Genomic DNA, 24,250 nt, shown 5'->3' on the forward strand with positions numbered 1-24,250 from the left:
CAGAGGCTTTATCATGGGACATTCTGCTACCAATAGGCTCGGCCTTGGCCAGCAGCGGGTCTGCCCTAGGCCCAGCCGAGTCCACTGCACAAAGGGGAGCGACTTCTAGCAGTTTCCTACAGAACCTACCACCTTAGCCCCCTCCCCACTAAACAAAACCAGAACACAGTGTATTTAATATAATTTTTTTTTTCCTATTCCTACCATCCATTTGCTATGTCCTCTGACTATACAAGTTGTTCAAGGGCTTGTTAAAACTTGTTTCACTTCGGTAAAAGAATTCAGGTTCTGGGTAGGTGATGACAGAACTATTTGGTTTGCTTTGAGTTACAAAAGGAAAAGGTGATGCTATGACTCTTTTATTTCATTGGCATGAAACACTGTGATGACAACAGAAATGTACAAGATACTGGACGACACAGGCATTTAAGAAATATATGGTGGATAGAAAACCAGATTGCAGTGGTAGCTCAAAATAAAATGTTAAGAGGTAAAATGTACATAGCTTTGCTTTTATTACATCCTCTTTGTTATTAGCAAATGTCTTTTTAAAGAAAAGATATAAAGGATCTTCACTGTAGAAACTCCTGTTCAGCAGTAACTTTTTGTATACTCAGTTTTTGTACCTAAAATCTGGTAAACCTCACTAAAAAGTCAGAGAAAGTAAGCATTTATGGTAACTTTCAAAGATAGAATTCTATTTTTGTAGAATATTTTATTCTGCAAGCTGTGGAATTGATATACTGAAGTATGGAGCTGCAGTATGTAGAAAACATTTTTTTTTAATATTAATTAATATTAATTAGCCTAAATCTACTTGCCTTATTTCTTTGTTTCACAACTAAATTATCTACTTGGGTTATAATGTTCTAGAGTAGATGATGTATTCACAATTATATTCTTTAAATCCCATGTTTTGGAGGATATTTATCTGACCTAGTAGTTATTTGTTGCAGGTAAGAACAAATAACCTCACTTTTATTGTAATGCCAATACAAATAAAGGGTGGGAGTGGATGGGCTTGTGGCAAGCAAATCTCTGCCCTCCTCCAGTGCTATTTTGAATTTAAGTTTGTCCTTCATAGCAGGACACACATACGCTACGGCTTATTTCAGATGTTATAAAGTAGATATTTTTCAAAGAACACTGAATTGCGGCTACCTGGTTTTGAACTCTGTGTTCATACTGATTTTTTATTTTTTTTTTTAGTGAAACTAAGGACTAGATGCTCATTATTAGAAACAGTCTGGTTCTGGGTTCTGTGCATCGTATCTTGAAAAGAAATGCTGCCGCTTCAGACTAAATTACTAATATGGGTATCATGATCATAAGTTAGAAATCTAATGCTTTACACTTGAAGCTGTGTGCTATGTGCAGGTGCTGTGTGAAGTGTCAAACAGCGCTTCTTTCTTTCAGCACATAACACAGTGTATTGTTCAAATCCTCGTGACAAAGAGGCTTCACGTTGTGCTAAATGATGTCAAGCTTCATGATCTGACTAAGGCTGAGGGGATTAAGATGCAACCACCCAAGCAGTGTAGTTTGTCAGATTTTCTCAGAACAGTTATCAAATACAAATGAAGTTACAGATGAGAACAGCATGCTGATTAGAATGTCACTTTTAAACCAGCAATATTTAATGATATTAATGTATGTTATTAATATAATTCACATGTTTCAAACTGGCAACGTTGAAGCCATGTACTTTTTGCTTAACAAAATTAGATATTTTAACCTCACTGAATTAAGGTTTTTTGATATCTTCTTCAAGGTTAACTTGTTTGTTCCTACTTTTTTTCCTGGGGCTGTTGGGGAAAGGAGGAATTCCCTGCAGAACCATATTCCAGGTTCCCACCAGCACTTAAGTCCTGCATTGACTTTATTAACCTTCAGACATGTAGAATGAATTACCCTTTCAGCTCCTTGTTTTACGCTTCTGTAAAAATAGAAGAAATAGTTACTTATCTGTGAAAAGATAAGGCTTTCCTTGCTTTGCAAAACAAATGCTTCTTCAAAGCTACTTATAAAAAGTGTTATTACATTCTGTGTTGAATATTTTTTTAAGACAAAATGTCCAAATACTGATACGGAAATTTAAAAATCAGTTTTCTTTTTATATAGACTTTCTGTAATGAAGGCCTCTTACCCAGCTGAACAGATCAAAAGAGAAATATTTAACAGGAGGACCTGAAAAATCATATAAAAATTTAAATCTCTCAGGTTTAAAAATTTAAATATCTTCTCTCTCAAGATGACTCTAACCTTGTGATCGTTCTGACTATCTTTCCAGAGTCTGCTGTGACTGCAGTAACTGTTAATGGTTCAGCTCGAACTCCAAGAAGAGGTCAGAATAGGAGTCCGCGTACTTCAAAGCAGATCGATACTGATACGAAAGTTATTGAAGCCCTTTGTAAAGAGCATGATTGTAATTTAGATGAGGTAATGCCTGTGATTTAAAGTCTCTTAGATCTTTTTGCTAAACCTCACCTGGAATGTGCATTTATTTAAATGATCTTTTTAAATCTCAATACTTGCTCTTGCTTAACTATTCCCTCAAGTTCAGTAGTGAAGGTATTCTGCCATTCTGTAGTTTCTCTAGTAGGTAGTTTAAAAAAAAAAAAAAAAACCAACACAAAAAACCCCCAGAAAAACAAAAACTCAACAAAAAACTACAAAAACCCAGGCCCTTGCGTATGGATGGTAACTTTGCCAGGGAAACTGAACTGTGAAGAATGCAGGACAAAGTTATGCACTGATCACTGCATATAGTGTGTGGACACAGGGCTGCTCTGGTGGGGTTTCACAGCTGCATCCCACAAAGAGAAAATGTACACAACAAGCATAATCCTTCTGCATGGGATCTTAAAGACCCTGTTCCCCTTTTCCTTCGCTGATTAATCTATTCCCGTGTAAAAAGGACTGATTTTTGTTGATCCAAGCAGATAATGGAAGCAGAAATTCAAGAGGGCTAGGAAAAGTACAGTTCTTTCCCAGTTCAGTCTTTTAATGTTCCAGCAATGGATTATGTGCTGCATGCTTACATATCCCTATGTTCTGGATGTGCAGGCAATTTAATTTTTGCTTTATTAAGACAAAACACAGTGCATTACAAAAATGTCTCATTTAGTTTCTTGATTTAAAGACACAGAAGCAGTGTATGCATGGCTGCCTCTGTACATTGCTAATGTTATGTTTTTTCTTTTTTTAGGTCAAAAATTTGTATTTTACAAGCTTTCTTCCTTTCTTGAATTCTGTTGGTATTGTAGCTTCAAATGGACTACCAGAGGTAATTTAAGACAGTTCAACAGTAATGCTTTACATAATGCCAAATTACTTAAGATTCTCTTTACACATTGATGAAGTTCTACTAGATTCTTCTAAAATAATCTAGCAAAATGCATTGTTTTTCAGGAATGTGGCTTAGCAAGGATTCCAGTATTCATGGAGTATTTTTAGCTTTTACATTTGAATTTAAGAAATGAATTTCTTGAGGCTGAACCAGTGCTTTTGCTCAAAGCAAAACCTGACATGAGTTTCATATCCGTGATCTTGTTGTGATTGTTAATCTAGAATACAATTATTACAGTATCAAGTCTCTGAAGTCACTCTGTAAATGCATACAGTCTTAACTTACACACCTTAAAAAATGATGCCTTTGAAGAAAAATCTGGTCACACGATCCTTGCTTCTGAAACTTGAGTGCCTGAGGGGATGTTCTGAAACAAAGCACAAAGTTACAGCTATATTTCAGAGGTAGTCAGTTCATATATGTAATCCAGCTAACCATCAGCCATAGCTGAGATCATTAGTACAATAGCTAGTAATAAGGGCATTTAAATTGAGTTTCATTTTCCTAAAAAACTACTGAGCTTTTGATAAATTTTAATCTGGTTTCCAAACCAAGAAAAGCTTTTGAACCTTAATGTTGGTGTTTCATTTGTCTTCACTGTGTTTTTGATAGTCAGGCTGTATGAACTGATGAATAGATTGATTCAGAACTTTTATTTTTGGCTCAAAGTTTCTTCCTACTTAGTCCAGTAGAGCCATTTTGTCTAAGAGCTACTGTTTTTGTTTTTTTTTTCAGTGAGAATCTGAATTTTCTAGAGGTTTATGAAATACTGAAATATTTTGGACAAAAAGAACACATAAGCCATTAGGAAGATAATGGAAAATGAAAAGATAATTAACTTTTAAAATAAAAAATATAGTGAAAATAGGAATTGAAAGATCATTTTTGATCTATTAGTCCTAACCTCAAAGATTAACCATGAGATCAGTTTGGATCAAATTCATTTGGCAAAGGTAAAAGGAGAGAATGAGGAGAAAAGCTGTGTGAGAGGTATTTGCAGCTGGCTTTTTCTTGGGACTGGAAGAGGACTAATTTGGTTTCTTACGCACTGTTGCCTCTTTTCTAGCAGGAATTTGCCAGAGCACAGCATCATTTAGTATTTTTAAAGGCTCAGTGAATAGATAAATGAGGTGACTGCCTACTTCTGTAGGAGCACAGCAACAGATTTGAAGTGGAGGCTAGTATCTGTCCCTGATAAAAAAATTCCAGATTTCCAGTTAATATTAGTCACTCAAAATAAAAAAAAAAACCCACAAACTTGTCCATGCAAAATGAAGTCATATCAGTATGGGATGTAATCAACTAAGAAACTTTTAACAGTAATTTAAAAAGCATGTGAATATGAAGTAGTGGTCTGATTTTCTGTAGAAATAGACATGTGTCTTTAAGAACTACAACACTACAAATGTTAATATGAAATGGAGAAACCCTTACACTTAGGAAAAGAAGGTTTGAGTTTAGGTCTTAGCCTTCATGTCCAGCTATTCTAAGGACAATCATTTTACATTTTCTGCTCCTGGGCACACCTCTTTTTTTTCTGGAAGGAAAGATTTAAAAGCCTGGAAATGTTAGTTTGATTTGCAGGTCTGTGTCTCCCACTGTAGCTATTTTTAGCTCTTTTACAGTGTCAAGACCTACATTTCTTTAAAAAAAGTCTCATGATCTTGAATTGTTTTCTCTTATAAAATATTATCTTTGTTTGTGTGTGGGAACAATAATTTTCCTCTGAGTATGTTTCAGCTGTTGTGCAAGAAGTGACTTTGTGAGCTCCAAGGTCTTTCTCTTAGCATTTCAGCATTGTATTCATGAGGTAGGACTAGCTTGTATTATTCACTAAATTGTCAAACTTATTCCTATACAATAAAGGGATTTTTTTTCACTGTTTTTTGAGGTTGAGGTTCTCTCGAAACAGTATGACGAGCTCTATCTCAAAAACAAAGATATAGACGCAAGATTATTTCTGGATGATGATGAAACTCTACAGCCTGATGCCATAGCATGGTAATATTTCCATTTACTGCTTTCATTTTATAGTAGAAAATGTAAACTTGTGGTTTTTTCCATCCCTTCATGTTATAAATTAAGATCTCAGTAACCTGTTGACCTCAGGTTTGTAGTTCAGCTAAGGTATTTCTGACATCACCAGCCTTGCTTTACATTATTTCTTAAATAATTAGAAAACATATGACTATCACTCTGCCTAAAATGATTTGGAAGAGCTCTACTCTAATTCTTACTCTGCAAGCTCCTGTCATCCAGGTGAAGCTGAGGAATTGTGAAGAGGAGCAGGAGGCTGATGCTGTGTCATGCTTGTTGATTTTATATGCCTGAGGTGGTGTTACAGCTATGGGGCCAACTGACATGGAATGGCTTGGGTCCTCACTGTCCAGCCTCTCCTTCCTAAAACCAGACGGTGGCATTTGGAAGCTGCCTGCTGGGAGTGGCCCTCAGCCCATTCTGACTTCTGACCTGTTACCCACAAATTGTTTGGGGAATGGTAGTTTGCATGGGACAGAAATGTGCCACCGATGGTTTAGCAGGAGAAACAGTAGAGTAGCAGTGCCCAGGGACATTCACTGGTGCTGTTCAGTAATACAGTTGTCATAGACCTCTTGGAGCCAGTTGAGAGGAGGGCCACAAAAATGGTCAGAGGGATGGAACACCTCTCTTCTGAAGAAAGACTGAGAAAGCTGGGGTTGTTCAGCCTGGAGAAAAGAAGGCTCTGGGTAGATCTTTCAACAACCTTTCAATAGTCTTTCAATACTTAAATGGGGGCTCATAGGAAAGATGGGAACAAACTTCTTAGCAGGACAAGGACTAATAGTTTTAAAATAGAGGAGGTAGATTCAGACTAGGTATAAGGAAGAATTTTTTTACAATGAGGGTGGTGGAGCACTAGAACAGGTTGCCCAGAGAGGTGGTGGACGGGGCTCTGAGCAACCTAATCTGGTTGGAGATGTCCCTACTCACTGCAGGGAGGTTGGACTAGATGGCCTTTAAAGGTCCCTTCCAACACAAACTATTCTGTGATCTTATTTGATTTTTTTTTTTGTCATGCTCTTAAATTCCAGTAGTTCCAGATAAGTCAATATTTCCATAACTTGTGAGCTCACAGTGTGAGTCTCTGACTTTATCTGTGCTAGAAAAATACATTCATTTAAAAATGGATTAAAATGGAGCTAATACTACCTGTACATATAAATTAAGCTGTTTAGAAATAGAATTCTAGAAAATAATAAAGAAGTTGGAAGGGAACTTTGGAGGTTATCTAGTCCATCATCCTGTTCAAAGCAGATCTTCTTGGGAATTGAAATTATATTGTTCTAACAACTGGAGTGGTTGGACATTTAGATCTTCTATCTGTTCTACAGTTTTCTCTTCAGATTAATAAATCTTTGTAGAAAATACACTTTTTTGAATTAGATTAGTTCTTCACAAATTTGTTTTCCATTTCTGTAGCTCACAGTTGGAGAGGACACCACTAAAAAACAATCCAGATGAGGATCTTAATGTTATACTTCCACAGACTCCTGTTCGGTATGAGTTTTTCTTATAAACTATGTGGTGTTTTTTGGGGGTTGTTTTTTTTTTGTTGTTAGAAATACTCATCTTTAGAGCAGTTGTTTTAATTTTAAAGCAACTGGAGCTGGTTTTTTTTTTTGTTTGTTTTCTGGGTGTGGGTTGTTTGGTTTTGTTTTTTTTTCATAAAACAGACTGTAGTTCTGGTGACTAATGAGCAGTGAGCCTGTACTGGGGAGCGCTGAGTTCCCTCAGTTCCTGGTGAAGCTGTTGGAAAACAGACAAAGCTTTTTACTGAATTGTCTAAGAAGTGTAAGATATCTGTAAGTTGATTGCTGTATTTGTTGTTTGCTCTTGTGAGAATGCAACTTTATACTTCCATGGTAGTACTTTTATCTGCTATAATTCCATCTTCCATTCCCATCTTTACTCTAGCTCTGTCTCTTCTGGCTTCCTTTTCTGACACCGAATTGTGTATGCACGCGCATTTCTTCTCCCATGATTTTTTTCTTCTTAGTATTGTTTTTTTTTCTGTATGGGAAGATTACTATTACCAGGTTCCCCCCTCTGCCCCGCATAGGGGAGATGAAGATTTTGGAGTGCAAACTTATTTTGGTATGTGGGGAAAATGAACAGATATGGTAGAAATGTGCTAGCAGTTGGAGATTGTTTGATCTACAATCAAACACAGAAAAACCACAAACTTAAATGCAGTTAACCAAAGGAAAGGAGATTTGCATGTACCATTTCTCCTTTCTGCCACAGAATTTTTTTGACAAAATCAGTATGGTTTTGCTTGATGGTGCTTAGAAATTCCTGGACACTCAGGAACCAACCAGCTGTGTCACTGCAATGCCATGTGCTGTGTGGACAGAGAAGTGTTTGCACAGGCAGTCATTCTTAAGGTGTTAGGTTTAATAAAATTAGACAGTGAAGTTCTTGTTCCATGCTTCGTGTACAAATGCCTTTCATTTTAGCCTGCTGTAAAGATGTAAGAAGTTAAAATATTGTACCCTTAATTTTTCTTCAGTTTTCTCAATTAAGTAAAATTATCTTTGCTTTTATTAAAAATACTTTTACAGTCTTTATATGCTTGTGGAGGAATTAATTAGTCTGGGCTTGTGCATATGCTATAAATCTACTAAATGGCGTCTGCAGAAACTAATTGTTTTTTAGCCAACAGAGCAGCAAGGTTCTGAAAAGCTTCTTCATAAAAATAATAAAAGGAGACATGCAGCTGAGATAGATACTGATCAGTATATGAAAGAACTTCTGATCGCCTGTGACTGTGAAAGACTTTGTTTGCCTTAGTGGTCCCTTCTAGTCTTACGCTTCAGACCTTTAACTGCCAGTGATGGTTTTTCAGTCGTAAAGGCATCAGCTTGCCTTTCAGTTCCCAGAGGGAATGTGTGGTGTCAGGAACTAGACCATCTATGTAACATGCAGTGTGTTTAACAAGATGGTCATCGACAATAAATCCCATTTTTTTAAATAAATATAGATAGCTATTGATGCTTTTCAATTGTATTAGAATTAAAGCCCTGTAACACTGTGAAAGATGCTTCATGGAAGTTCTTGACATGGAAGCCTTACTAAAGAAAGTCAAGGAGTACCAAGTTTCTGCATTGCTCAACACTTGAAATGTGTTAAACCAGCTTTGATCTTGAGAGGAGGTCTAGTGACATATTTTGATTCTCTCCATCCACACTTGGGCTTTTCTCAGAGTTTTCCAAAACTGATGCCATTTAAGAACGTTCAAGTGAATGCTTATTCACCAGCTATGATTTTGACTGTAGCAACTGTTTTTCATAAAGCACAGAGTTGTCACTAGATGGCAGTAGAACTTTGATCACCAGCAAAGAGTGGACCGTGTATCATCAACTCTCACTGCATTAAATAGAACCCCTTAGGGGTTATGTTAAAAGCACCATACTTATTACTTTCAGTCTTCTAACAATGTCTTCTTTCTGGACCTAGACACTTAGGATCTACTTTAAAGACCCCTGAAATTGGTGAGAATCTAATAAATTTAATTTGTGTCTGGTCATTTATGTAGAATCAGTAGATAAAACAGGTGTAAGTACTAGTTTAGAGCATAATGAGAATGGGTTGTCTGTTTTCATTTTAGTTTTTTCCACTGTCCTCGTGCTTTTCCTTATCACTAGTAGAGTTTTGATGGAACTGGTTTTACCAAAACCTTCTAAAAAATACATTAAAGAAAAATGCATTTTTGCACTATTACAATTGTAACAATTGAACATATTTTTCTTCTTTTGCCACTTTGAGTGATATGAGCCAAATTATGGTTAAATAGCACAGAAATTTAAAACAAACAAACAAAAAACCCCACAAAAAATAAACCACAATGAAAAATTCAGAAAGTAACAATACCATTGGAAGAATCAAACTGTTTCTTAAATGTTAGGAAAGACATTAATACATTAACCTCTGCAAAAGAAGAGAGACTTAATGCTGTTGCTTATTATGCAACTTAAAATACTTTTAAAAAACAACCAGGCCACATTAGTACTTATGGACATACTTGATATATTATTACTTCTGTATGTATGTGCAAATAATAAAGGCAGAACAATACATGATACCCCCAGAAGCTGGAAATGTGGGCTGTTTAGATGCTAGTTCATGCGCATATGTTCTTGTCCTATATGTTCTTATTTTCCCATCTATAGATACTTCAGTCACCTCCTGGATAATACATGCTTTTTCAGAAGAGGCCATGTTTGTTATTGAAAAATAATGATCTTTCTGAAAGTCATGAAAAATGTTTGTCATCAGGATTTTAGTTCTAGAAGAGAAACTGAAAAATGCTTTCTTCGGAGTGATACACACTCACCCTAACAAGGCATTTAACTTTGGACTAACAAGGAATTTAACTTGGAATAAACAGGATCCTATGCACATGTCTTAAAAGTATTCTCAGTTCTTTAAATTACTACAGCTTTTCTGAAATACTGCTGTTACTGGGGTTAGCTTTAGTTGTTTTCTATGTTAAGACATTGGATGTGTATCAATGGATATTACTTGTGGCTTTGAATATTTTTTTAGCAAGAAAATCCTTGGCATTAAGTAGAGATACAAATAGTTTTGATGTCAGTGTTTTTTGTTCACTCTGTACCTGTAAAATAATGACAACAAGATTGTATATGGAGGCATACTTCAGTATGTCCAACTTAATAAAATGTTATTCAGATTTCTTTATTTACTTTCCAGGTATACAAAAAAATATTTTTGTTCTGCTTTTTAGGAAGATACTGTTTGTGTTTATTGGGAACACTGAAAAATGTCTTTCGTGTCCACATCCTTTTCCCGCCCCATAATACTTTAAAAGTTAAGAAGATTTTGTATTTAAGATCCTAACCTAGTGATGGATACAGCAGGTAGAATAAGAATTACAGCAAATGGGTACCATTTTCTTGAAAATAGAGGAAATAGGAGTTAAAGTAAGGATTTAAGTTTTAATGTGACTTTTGGGTTCAGATCCAGAGAGGGAGAAGACTGTATATTCATGCCGTTGCCAATAAGAATTTTGACAGCTCTGCCTCTGAAAAATGTAGGTTTTTAAAAGCATCCGTGTTAAAAAAGGCTGTGTTTTCTTGTGACTACCATATTTTAATACATCTTACTTATTATGTGTGTGAACAGGTGACTTGAAACGTAAAAGCTGTCTTCATTCACCAGACATTTCTATTATTTTTGGACAAAAGCCAAAGAGATTTTTTGTTAGGGAGTTGCTTGATTTAACGTAATATTTTCACATACAAGGATTGCCATTCCACCATTTTCTTGCTTTTAAAAGTGCTTGTTAGTGTTTATTACTTAATTTAAGTTCTTTTGCTTGTTTACTTATGGATTGTAATAATTCTAATAACTACATGATTCAATGAATTAGATTATTAGGATTCACAATGGTGGACACAGTACAACAGTTTTTCCCAGCAGATTGTTTGATAACTGAGTTGAGAACTAAAATAATAATTTTGAGTTTTTACTTGTAGAAGTACTGTTCAGTTTCTAGAAACTGTCTAGTCAGCCTTAATGTTTATTATGCATTTTGTTGTATTTTTTTCAGAGCGGCAATGAATAACATTCAGCAATTGATTATGATTTTAAACTCAGCAACTGATAAACCTTCAGATACTCTCATCATGTATTTCAATGTAAGTGACTAGAAGGAAGATTTGTGAAAGACTCTTGGATTATTGCTCAAGTGAAATATACACCTGTAGATCTGATGCACGTGTTTTGGGAAACTCCTTTATTAACAACGGTTTTTTGAATAAGTACATTTTAATTGGGATTGTTTAGATGTAATTACTCATTTTAAAAAGCACATTAACTGGTGTGTACAGGAACCTTGAAAGTCCTTAAATCTATCTGTTACTGCACTAAATATTAAGGTTGGTTTATATATGTATCAGATGGAAAAAAAAGGGAGACAAAGAAGAGCAGGAGGATGTACTAATGGAGGATCTCTTGTATCCACATTGAGCAATTTAAGCATATTTCTAAATTTAAAGACATCAACGTTGATGGTACTACTCGCCTATTAGTTAGGTTAGTTGCGGCTATTTGCTTGTGAGGCATGAAGTTGTAGTTACTGGAAATTGTTGAAACATATACAATCATTCTGTCTTTTTTTAAATACTCCACTTTTATTTATGCTGATGAGCTGACTGAGAGATGTTACTAAGTGACTCAGGACTAATGTGATTAAACCTTTAAAATGTTTTTGTAGTAAAATGTCCTTTCCTTCTGCTGCCCTCTTTCCTGTACTTCATTAGAATTGCACAGTGAACCCTAAGGATAGTATCCTGAAAAGAGTGGAAAGTCTTGACCACATTTTCAAAAAGAAATTTGCAGAAGCAGTTGGACAGGGATGTGCTGAAATTGGCTCACAGGTAACTAGCATTTTGGTTGAGTGTTACTCATTTCAGCTCTGTTGGTACTACTTAATGTGAGACCTGGCTTATTGATTGTCCTCCTTCAGTACAGATTAATAAAGGTAAAAAGAAGCAATATTGTTTTCAACTTGACTGACATATTTTTTCCTAAAGCTCTGTAAAGATAATATTCAACAAATTATTCTTAATATAAAAGGAACTAGGAGGAAGTATGTTGGAAATACTTTAATGAAGAATGGGAAAATTGCGGGGCAAAGTATATTTAGTGAAACATTTGCATTCATTAAGGTAACTTAGCCTAAAACTGCACAAGGTGACTCACTTCCTCTTAAAACCTGTAGGTGGGTTGTGCTTTCAGCAAGGATATTGGAAAACAAATCCAACCAAGTTTGTACTTGACAGTCTCATGTCTGTCAGCACTGGTTTTTATCCTGTTAGCTGTGAATTGACATAAACACTTGATTATTTGGTCTTCATGTGGTTGGAGTAGTCACAAACCCTAGCAACCTTTGAAGCCTCTCCAGTGCTATTGGGAAATGGAGCTGAGGATAAAGATTTCTTTACAGTGACTCTTCCAAAAAATAGACATGTTCTGAACTGTTAAAACACGAGAGTCTACCTGTTGTAGTCTGTTAATTCTTACAATATTCTTTAATTTCTTCTTTTTTTAACAGAGATACAAGCTTGGAGTACGTCTGTATTACAGAGTAATGGAGTCTATGCTAAAGTCGGTAAGTTTAGTACTGGTAGCTCAGTACTGGCATTGCATTTACAAATACTAAGAATATGCACAAGTTTGGTTTTATTTATTTATTTCAGGAGGAAGAGCGCCTCTCAGTGCAGAATTTTAGGTATGTGCTTCTAACTTGTTATTTAAGTCTGCTATTTTAGTGTTAGGACAAGTATTAATAACTTTCTTTCTCCTCAGCAAACTTCTGAATGATAACATCTTCCACACATCTCTTCTTGCGTGTGCTGTTGAGGTGGTCATGGCTACATATGGCAGTAAGTTGAATCTAAAGTGCTAAATAGCATTCTTATTTATTGATAATCATTGCCATTTGTTCTAATACATAAAGTAAAATAAATAGCAAAAAGCCAGAAAAGTGCTCACAGAAATTTCTGAACTAGCAATGATTCAACAAATGCAAAAAGGAAAAAATGTCAGAAGTGAAAGGATGCAGTACTCTTGACAATATTAGTCCATCTTCCCTGCAGGAAATGCTTCACAAAGTGATGGTACCAGTGCTGAAACAGACTTGTCTTTCCCGTGGATTCTCAATGTATTTGATCTGAAAGCTTTTGACTTCTACAAGGTGATTGAAAGCTTTATTAAAGCGGAGCCAAGCCTAACAAGGGAAATGATAAAGCATCTGGAACGCTGTGAACATCGAATTATGGAGTCTCTTGCTTGGCAATCTGTAAGTGATGTTTTAAAGTAGTATTTGTCTGTGTGTAACATGCATATCTAGAAAAAGGAAATCACAATCAATTCTATAAAGCAAGTTGTGGTCTTGCTAGGATTTATTTCTAGCAAAATAAATTACAAGAGCAAAACAAGATTAGTTTTGACATGTCTCTAGATTTTGAAAAAAAGATATATCAGAGGAAGAAGTCGACATAGCTCTACTAATTTATGTGATTGTAAGCCAACATCATCTTAACTATTCTGGCATGAATCTTAAGGATAGTACCCTTAAACGGTATTTTGGTGCCAAAGACAAGGCAATAAATTCTATGCTTTTATTTGTAGGTTAACTTTTATCCAGTTGCTATTTCCACTTGGCAATAGGGCCTTAGTTCTGTTCGTCTGATGTGTGTTAATAGTACATAAAAATAGTGATTTGCATTGTCCTTTGCACTTCAGTCACTTTGGTGTTTTTGGATGCCATTAAAATAAAATACTGGGAGGTTAGGTTGTTTTTTTTTTTTTAAGTTGGATCTCAGTAAATCAAACATTGTTTCTTTATATCATGCATTACCTATAAAACAAAAATATGCTATTAATGCCACAAAACAGGAGACTGTAAAGACTGCTAATTTTTACCAGAGAGACATAAAGTGACTGTTTTAAGAACCCATCCCATATCTTGCAGTTCTGGGAAGTTTAAGGAATGCAGTATGCCATAGTTAATGGGATAGTTTAATCGTGAACAAAGTTTTATTTTCAGGGTAATCTGCATTTGGTTTGTGTATGACTTCAGAGTAAAAATCTAAGTTTTCTAGTACTGGTGGTACTTTACCAGGCTGTGGGCTTGTACTCCTGGATTTGAGGAGCAATGTTTTGCCTGAGCAGCGAGAGCCCCATCTGTGTTCGGGTTTCGAGGAGAAGCACGCTGGCCTCAGAGGTGTATGGAAGCAATTGCCATGCTTCAAACTGAACCCGGCCCTTGCCACTTGATTTTCTTTGCCAGCACAGTCAATGGGCACATGCCAGGCAGCTCCCTGAATGTGCCCTGTTATGAAGGTGACCTTTCCATTGAGTGAACCAAGACTTGTATATCCAGCTCCACGCTCGTCACTACGACACTTTTATTTGCCTCAGGATTTCTTGTGCAGTGCCATAGCTGCTGTACCAGAGTGTAAATTTTTTCCCTCTGTAATGCTTTTTGCATGTTTGTTTGATGTCTTGAGAAATGCACATAGCTTCTCCATTGCTGTATGAATTTCTTTGTGGTTTTGCTGTTCTTTGAACAAAACTACCTGAAAACTGAGAGCCTTTTACTAGAGCCTACAGAAACAGGGAAAATGAGGTAGTGTTTCAAGAGGCAGCCAGTATTTTAAGAAGCTTGCAGGCATATAAAAAGTGCTTATTTAAGAATTGTAACAGTCGGAGGACAAAGACAGAGGTACAGATACCCAAGGCAAAAAGTGGCTGCTGCTACCTTCTGTAAAGCAGGCTGAAGTCAGCTTACTGATCAGCTGCACCTACTCATTTCTACCCAGCAATTCAAGTACCACATGCAGATAATCTGATTTGGACTTGGGCTTTCAGACTGGAAAATGCAAAGCATTATATTTTAAAAAATTACAGATATAGTTGCAGGCTTTTGTGAAACAAATTGTAACGGCAACAACAAGCACAGGATTATTTCAAGTTTTCAGAGTGCTCTGTTTGAATGTATTTTAATGTACTGAATTTATCGAGTTGACAGAGGTATTATGTTTGGTACTATTTTGGGATGGCTTACTTAGTGATTGGAGTGTGAATAGAATAGCTCAGTTGGAAGGGACCTACAGTGATCATCTAGTGCCAGTGAAGTATGTGGAATGGAGCACAGTGGAGGGGATAAAAAGAAATGTGCAGTACAAGGGCCCTTCTGCTTCACTGACCTGTGTGCCATGTCTCACTCATCTGGCTCTCCCCAGGAATGGAGGTTTGTCACTAGAGCACAGAGCAGGGTTCCCTCAAAAGCTGTGGGAAGCTGTGGCAGCCAGCTATGAGCAAGCAGTTGGAGCCGGCATGCAGGCACCCTGTGATTCTGCGCTGGCCGCCATTGCCTCTTCCAGCTGCCCTGAAGGGATGGGCTGTGAGTTGTACGCACAGACGACTGCGTAGTGGTGGCTCAGGAGATGTATACTAGTGAAGCATTATCTGTGCTAAAATGTCTTGCTGAGTCTCTGGGTCACTGCAGTGAAGGACCTGAGGCCTGTACATTGTAAGGCTGCACATGGAAACGTAAAGCCATGAGTCCTCTAGTGCAGAAAATCCACCAGTGCCTCACATCTAAATATTGGCTTAGTCTGAAAATTGTAATGTATTAACAACAGCAGAAAATGCTTCCTTCCGTGGCTGACTTGCAAGGCTGTTGAGGTCAGGTGTCCCAGAAAGGCTCACCTAGTGAACAAAGGAGTGGTTTACCCTATTCCTCTGCAGTTTCTTACCTGCATATTGTTTCACTACCTGGATATTATCACATGTAATGGTGTACAACATTTACAAAGTGTCTGCTTAATTACTGGTTCCCTCAAGCCTCAAGAAAGGGTAGGTAATTGGAGAAGTGTAGTTCATATCAGTAAATGTCTCTTACCTCCAAACACTCTACAAAGGAGGAGAGAAAATCCACATGACTCTTGCTTAGTCATAAACAGTATCTCGCCAGAAGTTATTGCATTGGGTTAATTTTAAACAAATTACCCCGTAATAAAAAGAAAAAAAAAAAAGGAATCTCAAGAAGATTCAAGTTTGCTAGTTTAACATTGCTGGGGTTTTTTTTTCCCCAAAAATGTTAAAAGGAAGAAAAGCATGGAATGAGTAAAGCTTATGCAAAAATTATAGCTTGGTTAATAAGAACAGCAACATTTGCAATACATTTATTTACAAATATTTGCATAATCCAGCTCAGATTCCCCCAGTTATTTGCCATATATTTTTTTAGTTCTTACCTTCCTCCGCAGGTAGTACATTTAATTACAATACTTGTCTGCTCTTTGGAGAGTCAGGTCTATATTTATCCAGTCTTTCCTCATTCTCCTGACTGCTTTAGGAGGCAGGACTTCAATATGAGATTTAAAGGGACTGAGCAATTGAATACAGAATAGCTGGAATTTACTGTAGTTTTACTTGTCACAGAGCTTTTGTGAGGAAAAACACCTCACATAATTTCTCTGAAGAAAAAAAATCTTAAGTGTATCTGACCTTTATCTGACTTTGAAAGCTGTATTGAATAAGTGCTAAGGATTCTGCTTCTTACTGGTATTTGAAGATAGTATATTTGCTAGTCATGGTGAATATGTTTGTTGCTTTTGCATAGCTAGCTGATTTAGTCATCTGTACTTTAGAAAGGAGATGAAACTTTTCAAGGTCATCTTTTATTTTAACAAAAAAAAAGCCCAGCCAGACAAAATAAAAGGTGGAAAAAGGTTGATTTCTTCTAAATAATTCTTAATTTTGAAAAGGGGCAAGTGTCCATTGTGACTAAATCATGTGGAAAATACTCCCTTTTCTCTAAATCTTTATTCAACCCTGAAGGAAGAAGCTCCTTTTATCCACTCAAATATTATCTGCCAGTGAGGTTATGATGCTTCGAGGTGCAGATTGTGTGGAGGTCAATTTAGAATATGATACTCATGCTGCATAACTTTTGGCAAAATAAAAATATACTGTACAATATTCTTTACTGTAGAACATTTGTGCTTCATCTCACTGCAGTATTTTGGGCACAGTTTTAATTTCTTAACTTTATTTAAAGGGAACTGAAATTACTTTAGACTCAAAAATAAAGATGCTAATAGCCTTTGATTCATTTTTATCATATTTATATAGATATGATTGAAACTCTGGCGTGGTTAAAATCTATTTTCTACGAAATGGGAATAGCTTGTTACCTGCCAGCCTGGGAGTTCATGATCAACATTTTTCATAATTACCTCAGATTGATCTCTCTTGTGACCAGTCAGAAAAGTAATTGTTTTGAATATCTCAGATTAAGGTTGTGTGAACAAATTCCAGAATCTCTGAATTTCCCTTAGAGAAAGCCCTGTTTACTGCCATGTCACATATCTGTCTCAAGTGTCACAGCTTGCTACATTGTGTTAGGAAGAAGCAGGGAAGAGCAGGTTTTCTGTGCAAGTAAATCGAATACAAAGTCTGTCAGTTTTCATGGTTGATATTAAGAGCGAAACATCTGTAATATCTGAAATGCATTTGTTTCTGGGAACGGCATGACTTGGTGGGGGTTTTTTTTGTTGTTTTTTTTTGTTCTTTTGCTGTGTCATTCAGCAAAGTAAACACCTGTGGAGTATCCATCTTTGCTATCTGTATCTGCAAAGCAATTCAGTGTATTTCACTGCCTCTCGGATTGCACTCTGCTCGTAAGCTGTGAACAAGGAGGAACAGGCTGATACTGGAGTTCTTTCATACTGCTGCTTAGGGAATGCACTTCCTGCAGATGCCTTTTCACATGTACAGTAAGTGAAGAGTGTGGAGCGAACACATGTTCTAAATGATCACATTTGCCATACTTAAAATAGTTTGGGTCATGCTACAAAATACTTTTTCTCCAAGCCAGCCTTTGGTGGGCCAGAGAGGAAATGTGTGAAGCCCTTCTGCTCTGTCAAGCTTCAGCTGCCCACTACTGGGGTGGTGAAAGGGTCTTGTTCTTCTGCACTGGTTTTGCAGACCAGCTGCGACCTTGTCCAAAGATAAGGTAATTCATGCCAGGTCAGTAAGGCGGGCTAGAGAAAGAAGCATAGCCATGCTTTCCTGGTTAGCTCTACAGATAGCAAAAAGTTCTGTTGTTAACTCATCCACATGAGCACTAGAAGTCCTTGTAGGACTGCAGTTTTAAAACGTTACCTGGTAGCTTTTGCTGTTAACAGGTATGAGAGGCAGCTGCGTTGTCTTCTACAATCTCACAGCAGCCAAGAACAGGATGGGAAGGTGCACTGTGGCAGGCTAAAGGGAGCTCATTTGCAGTCTGATTTGGTCTGTTAGCTTCAACTGGTTTTTTTTGGTGTGTGTTTGTGTGAAGGACAAACAGATATTGAACCAAAACAGTGCATTGCACGACAGCTCTTGACACTGTAGCCTTCTTCGGCTATATTGCTGTTTAGCACTTGTTGTCCTAACTGGTGTTTGTATTTTTCAAAGGAAGAAGGAACACCAGTGTTGGTACATGTTGTTATTTAGAGTTCTAATGCAGCTTAGAGTTTTAATGACTGACACAAGATAAAGATGGCTCTGCAAGGTTACTTTTCTTAATGGGTAAAATATGATCAAAAGTAGGCAAGTGTACTTTGCTGTGTCTATAACTCCTTCCATGTAGCATTACTTAAACTGTGGTTGGTAATGCTTCTCCTTTATTAGCTCCTTCTTCTCTGTGGTTTCTATTGTCAACTAAACATTTGCAATTAAATCTACAGTACTGTTTTATCATGTATCGTTGATTTAACATAACTCAATGTTTGCAATAAGTATTTGTCAACTAACTATGTAGTTAATGTTTATACTCATCCCATGCCAAAGACTTCTGTTGGTTTTAAATTATGCAGCTTATTGTGGGAGAAATGCCTTCCTGAGGAAAACTGTGTATTCCCAAAGAATATATTTTATTGCATTACTATGACAAACTCACTGAGCTGGAATAACAGCAGACCTACTTTGATCATGCAGTAATGAGAAAAATATTAAATGGGTATGTTTAAGATTTGCTTAGAAAATGTTAGACAAATCCAGGTCAGGGTAAAGCTGTAAGAAGTTACAAGTAAGCAAGTACTCCTTGGTGCTTTGGTATAGTACAAGCTTAACTATGCAGCCTCCTGGTCTTTGATTGTATAACACAGTTATTGTGGAGTTCACCGTACTCGAGTGCGTAGTATCTGTTTCCTTAGACGGAGTGTAACATTTAAAATTAGGTTTCTGTGTTCCTTGTAAGGAGTAATTGATCATCTAGGAAGGGGAGTTGGTATATTTTCTTGTGCTATGTATCTTTCTCCATAGTATTTTCTGTTAGGTTTTTGTCTGAAGTCCTACACCTCTTCTGGAGGTAGGTGCCTAGAGGCAGTTTGAGGTCCTCTGTTTGATTTCAACATCTCAAGTCATTCCTTTTAAAACTGTTTAAGAAGTAGGAATGATCATACCATCAATACTTTATACAATAGTTTACTAGATAAATTGTTTACTTCTATATTAGAAGAATTACTCTAAAACCTTGTTGATAGGCAGCCAAGTAAGGCCAGGCAGCAAGGACCAGCTATTAGGGTTGTATTGGTACTACTAACCTCAAAGGGACAATAGTTTGGGCTTGAGTATTGAGTCATTGGTTGTGTTTCATTGGTAACGTGTTCTCTGGCGTGTTTTGGCCTTTGTCAGCAGTCCTCTGGACATTGCCTAGACAAGATCTGGGGCATAATGCAGCTCAGGGAGTATTTTCAACTGCTAGTATAGATTAGAAGTGGAGCAAGTTTAGTTGTGTGGGTGCAAGCTGTGCTTTGCCACTTGCCCTCAAGGTCTTTAGGACAGGCTGTGGCTCGTTGTGTTACCAACTACAGACGTCGTCATAGATTCAACCATATGAGTGACTTCAGTGCTGGCAGGTGAGTCACACGTTCCTTTACTGTCTCTCCTCTAGGCTCCAGGAGTCATATGTGTTTCTGCACAGCAGCCGGTTTCTCTTAGAAAAGCTAGTGTATGCCAGACATACTCCTTTCATGCGTACTAAATTTTGCCTTTCCTTAGATATAGGAATACCTAATTTGTGATTGAGAGACAGTCTTAGGCACAAAAAAAGCAGTCAGCTTATCCAGAATGACAGCATTTGCAAGGATGCTCAGTGGCAGGATATGAACCACCAACTTCACTGATGTAAAGACAGGACCTCAGGAACTGCAGACATCGGATTGCTCTTGCAGACATCACCCACCTCCTCTGATCTGGATTTTAGGCATCTAGTATCCTGCCTCAGTGTGGAGGTTGCTATGGACAATGATTTCTAACGTGGAATTTGCTAGAGTTTTTCTTACAGGGGAAAAAGTGTGCTAAGGGTCACCAGACTATACCATTTCATGTGCTCACCATACCCCTTTCAAAAAAGTTATGTTAGGAGGGTGCGACTTTAACCTTAAATAAGGAACTGAGAATTGATTTGAGGTTTTCTGTCTGTACATACTAAATATATTTCTGCTTGCATCATCAATGTGTTCCAGTAGCGTGTGTGATGAGAGAGAGGTCAGTGCCGCTGCTGCTGCTTGGTGTGATAGTGCTAAAGGATCATAGCAGTTTTGCTGCATGGGTCACTAATTAGGTCTGGCATTTCAGTTGTCACAGCTGTGGCTGGAAAGCCTTCTATGATTTTGCCTTCACAATACAAGACACGTTCTTAGAAGTCTGTAAGGTGGTTGCTTTTTGGGTATTTGTGGTTATACCATATAGTATCATATAAATATATATGCTTATATGCTTTTTTAGTTTTAGCATACACACACACTTTTTAATAAATGCATAAATAAAATATGTACGAGTGTTTCTCGCATGCCTTTCCAGTACTTTTGAAGAGTTCCCTTTTATAGAAATCATGCTGTGCTTTTTGAGACTTGGAACTTTTATCTGCCTTAACAGCTGAAGGCAAACTGAAAAACCAGGAAGAATACTGAATGGTAGTCTTCACTGTCTGCACCATCACTTTGAAAATCTTCCCTGCCACTCCTATTTATCGTGAGGATGACTCAAGCTGTTATTTATGCTTGGGTGTTTCCATCCAAGCAAATCCTCTAAGCTACTGGAAGAGAAACCAGAACACTTAAAGCTGAGGTCCTGCATTTCCTGCTTTTGTCTGTGTTGGCAATGTGTTCACTCCTTGGTAGGGACTCACTAAGTGTGCAAAACACTCGATAAAGTTTTTAAGATACTGGTTATGTTAGCACATTATTAATGGGTTTATCTGTTGCAGGTATACCAAGTCAGCCCAACCCTTAAAATGCTATTTTGATTCAAGTACAAACATGACCAAAGGGATTACCTAAGACACAGCAGCTATGTGGAGTTTTAATTCTGTGAAATTTGGATGTCATTCTTGATTAAGGATTTAAGTTTCTCTCTACTTCATCTACTGCTTTAAAGTATATAGTTTCTTTACGTTGTTAGACTTCTATAACTTGGGTATTTAGCCTCCTTCTATACTTGAGACAGAACTGCACTTCCAGAAAGCAAATCATTCTGTTTGTTTTAAACAGGTGTTTTACAATGGGATTATTAATTTTTTGAAGGTGCCTCTCTCCACTGATTGTAGAGAGCATCTGTCTCAATTACAAACCTAAACTAGATGGAGAAAATTTGTTAAAGTTAGTAGAAGTGAATTATATGCTTAATATTAGTCTTCGTAACTGCATTTCCCTCTTCCTTTCATCTTTAAGGGGATATTAACAAAAAGTAGTTATTTAATTACGCCTAGTTTTCCTTTAGGTGGCTATGTGTGCTATAGGTCTCACCTATAGTCACTGTTGTGGTTTCCCTTCATGCGAAGGTCATGTAGTGTTCCCGTGTGGCTACAGAAGCAGAGGATGTGCCATGATCTCTCTGGCTGTAGATTTACAGCTGTAATAGGGAGCTGGGTTTTATAGCCTGTGCTCAGTGGAGCTGGAGCTCTGTTGGTGAAGTGTGAAGATATGTTGTCTGTGTCTACACTGGTCCCAAGTACAGAGTTAGCCCCAGAAGTGACACTTGGTTAACATGATCTACTTTTAGTCCTTTTTTTTCCCTTAAGGTTGCCCTGATTATTAGTAACATTTCTTATAAAAAAAAGAAAACAGTGAAATAATCTTCTAGGAATCCTTGTTTTTTCAAGTTTTTTTATTTTGTCCAATATTTTGGTGGTCATACTACAGCTACAGGACTTTCATTTTAGGCCTACTTTGTTTCTAGATTATTTGAACTTTGACTTTTCATCCTGCAGCATTGCAATATCTGTTTTGCAAATACTTTGTAGGAATTTTTAGAGGTTGCCCATGAGGAAAAAATTAGAATTAAGGGAGATATACTTGCAGTTTTTGAATTTTGTAAAATATTGCTGATTTGGGGCAAACTTGATGTGGCTATTTCTTTAAATAAGAAAATAAATAATGCTTCGGTTAAATTCTGCGACCATACCCATACTGCTTCTTCCTTAGATGAGATTATGCTCTCTAACTTTATAGTTTTGTAAATCTTTGTAGTGAAACAAAACCGGTGAAATGAGTAGAGTGAAGTTTTCGTTTGTTTTTTTTTGTCTTGCTTATTTTATCTAAGCCACAGTCCTGAATAATTGTCATAAGCTTTTTTGGCTCTTTCTGTCCTCATTGCTGTGTTATTTGAGCCATTCCGTAGTTAACTTTTCTGCAGAAGACAGAATTAGCCTCTATAAGGAAGCAAAGTAGGTGCCAAACAAACATTCTAATGTGATTTTTTTTTTTTTTTCCCCAGCTACATGCTCAATTTTCAAGCTCTTAAGGGGATAAGAGTATCCTGTCAAACTGAAACTGCCAAATTAAATGTCATTGCAAGTGGATTTTTGTGTCTCTGCTTGCTGCATTTTTTTTTTTTTTTTTTTCAACTATTGCATGCATAAATGTTTGTGTTCTGTTTTGGGTTGGTTTTTTTTTTTTTCGGGTAGGCCAATTAGGAGCTTTTGTGCCTGCTTTTATACTGTATAAATGTACAGTTCTTCAGTTATATATTTTTATTACTGACTGTATGTCTTTCCAGTAATAAAAAGTCCTTGTCAGAGGTGAGGATCCCTCTGTTTAGATCTGTTGAGTGGGCATAGTGTTCACTGTCCTCCAGAAAGGTAATCCCTCTAGGTTTTGTTGACCAACCTTCTCTTCATTTGGGTTGAGTTTGCTTGTCAGAATGGGTTAGGGGCAGGCTGGTAAAGTGCCTATGGTACAGCTGAGTGCTGTGCCATTAACGTCTGGACCTGTGTGTGTCATATTCTCCTGAGAATGCGACATTTGAGCAGACACTTCAGGCTTACCCAGTTAGACTGTACCTAGCCTGAACTTGGTTTGGGTAAGTAGCTGAACCGTCATCACCCTGTCCTTCCAGTTTGGGAATTAGCCTGCCCAGAACAGAGCCTGTGCTTGGCATGCTCTGTCTGTGCCTGCAGCTCAGAGGAACTCACAAATCTTAATCTGGACAGAAGTAGTAGCTGATATTTTTTTTTTGGTGGTTTTTTCTGTACTTACCCACCCACAGGAGCACGTGAAACACAGTATGAGCACGCAGAATAAATGGTAAAGTGCTTTCACATATAAAACATTTTAAACGGCTCAAGTAAACAAGCAGGCTGAGAGTTTTTGATTTAGTTTCATTAATGAAATATATTTTTGTTTGGGCTGAAAAGGCAGGTACTGTGGTACTTCCTTCACCATCTCTAATTCTCAGGTTTTTGCCATGCTTTGCTATATACTTAACAAGTTTCTCCATTAAGAAATATCTGCAATGCTGTGGGTACTTTTTTCATTACTTTATAAAAGCATCAAAGTTTTATTAAAGATGCTTCTAGCTTTAGTCATCTGTAGTTATTGATGCTATGATGAATAGTAAGTTTTTCTAATCCAGTATCACTCCTTGGTGACCAGGAGTGTCTTCATTTTTTTGTTACATTAATAGTTGCTTTTAGAAAGTGCTTACCGGGACAAACTTTCAAAAATCAGTAAATCTGATGTTGCGGAACTTTACAGAAGGGTGAAGGCTTGCAATGAATGTGTACAATTGACTTCCTTTCATAAAGCAGCAGTTTTTGCAGAATTCGTTTGAAAAGCAGAAGAGTTAACATAGCCACAGTTGTTTTCATGTGAGATAGACTTCATATTATTCCCAAGATAATGGAATTAATTTCAGGTGCCTTCTGTTACTAGCATTGTTATTTAAGATTTTTTTTTTTCTTTAAGGCAGTGACTCACTGTTGAAAAAAAGGTGGAGTTAGGGCAAATCTTAAAGCTTTGTGTGTTGAAAAGTATTCTTTCATCTCTTCATAAAAAGACA

The 24,250-nt window shown here is 37.0% G+C and overlaps 1 protein-coding gene across 1 annotated transcript in view; it reads left to right on the forward strand.

The window, feature by feature from the left end:
- The window catches only part of RB1 (RB transcriptional corepressor 1), an 82,199-nt gene that overhangs the window by 18,951 nt on the left and 38,998 nt on the right, over window positions 1–24,250 (forward strand). Inside the window, exons 8-17 of the mRNA XM_086771847.1 lie at window positions 2,291–2,439; window positions 3,209–3,286; window positions 5,241–5,350; window positions 6,809–6,886; window positions 10,959–11,046; window positions 11,671–11,787; window positions 12,465–12,521; window positions 12,610–12,641; window positions 12,719–12,795; window positions 13,009–13,211. Coding sequence (XP_086627973.1) covers window positions 2,291–2,439; window positions 3,209–3,286; window positions 5,241–5,350; window positions 6,809–6,886; window positions 10,959–11,046; window positions 11,671–11,787; window positions 12,465–12,521; window positions 12,610–12,641; window positions 12,719–12,795; window positions 13,009–13,211 — 989 coding nt within the window. The remainder of the gene's footprint in view (window positions 1–2,290; window positions 2,440–3,208; window positions 3,287–5,240; window positions 5,351–6,808; window positions 6,887–10,958; window positions 11,047–11,670; window positions 11,788–12,464; window positions 12,522–12,609; window positions 12,642–12,718; window positions 12,796–13,008; window positions 13,212–24,250) is intronic.

This window comes from Chlamydotis macqueenii, chromosome 1, assembly GCF_036417535.1.
Source record: "Chlamydotis macqueenii isolate bChlMac1 chromosome 1, bChlMac1.mat, whole genome shotgun sequence".
NCBI lineage: Eukaryota > Metazoa > Chordata > Aves > Otidiformes > Otididae > Chlamydotis > Chlamydotis macqueenii.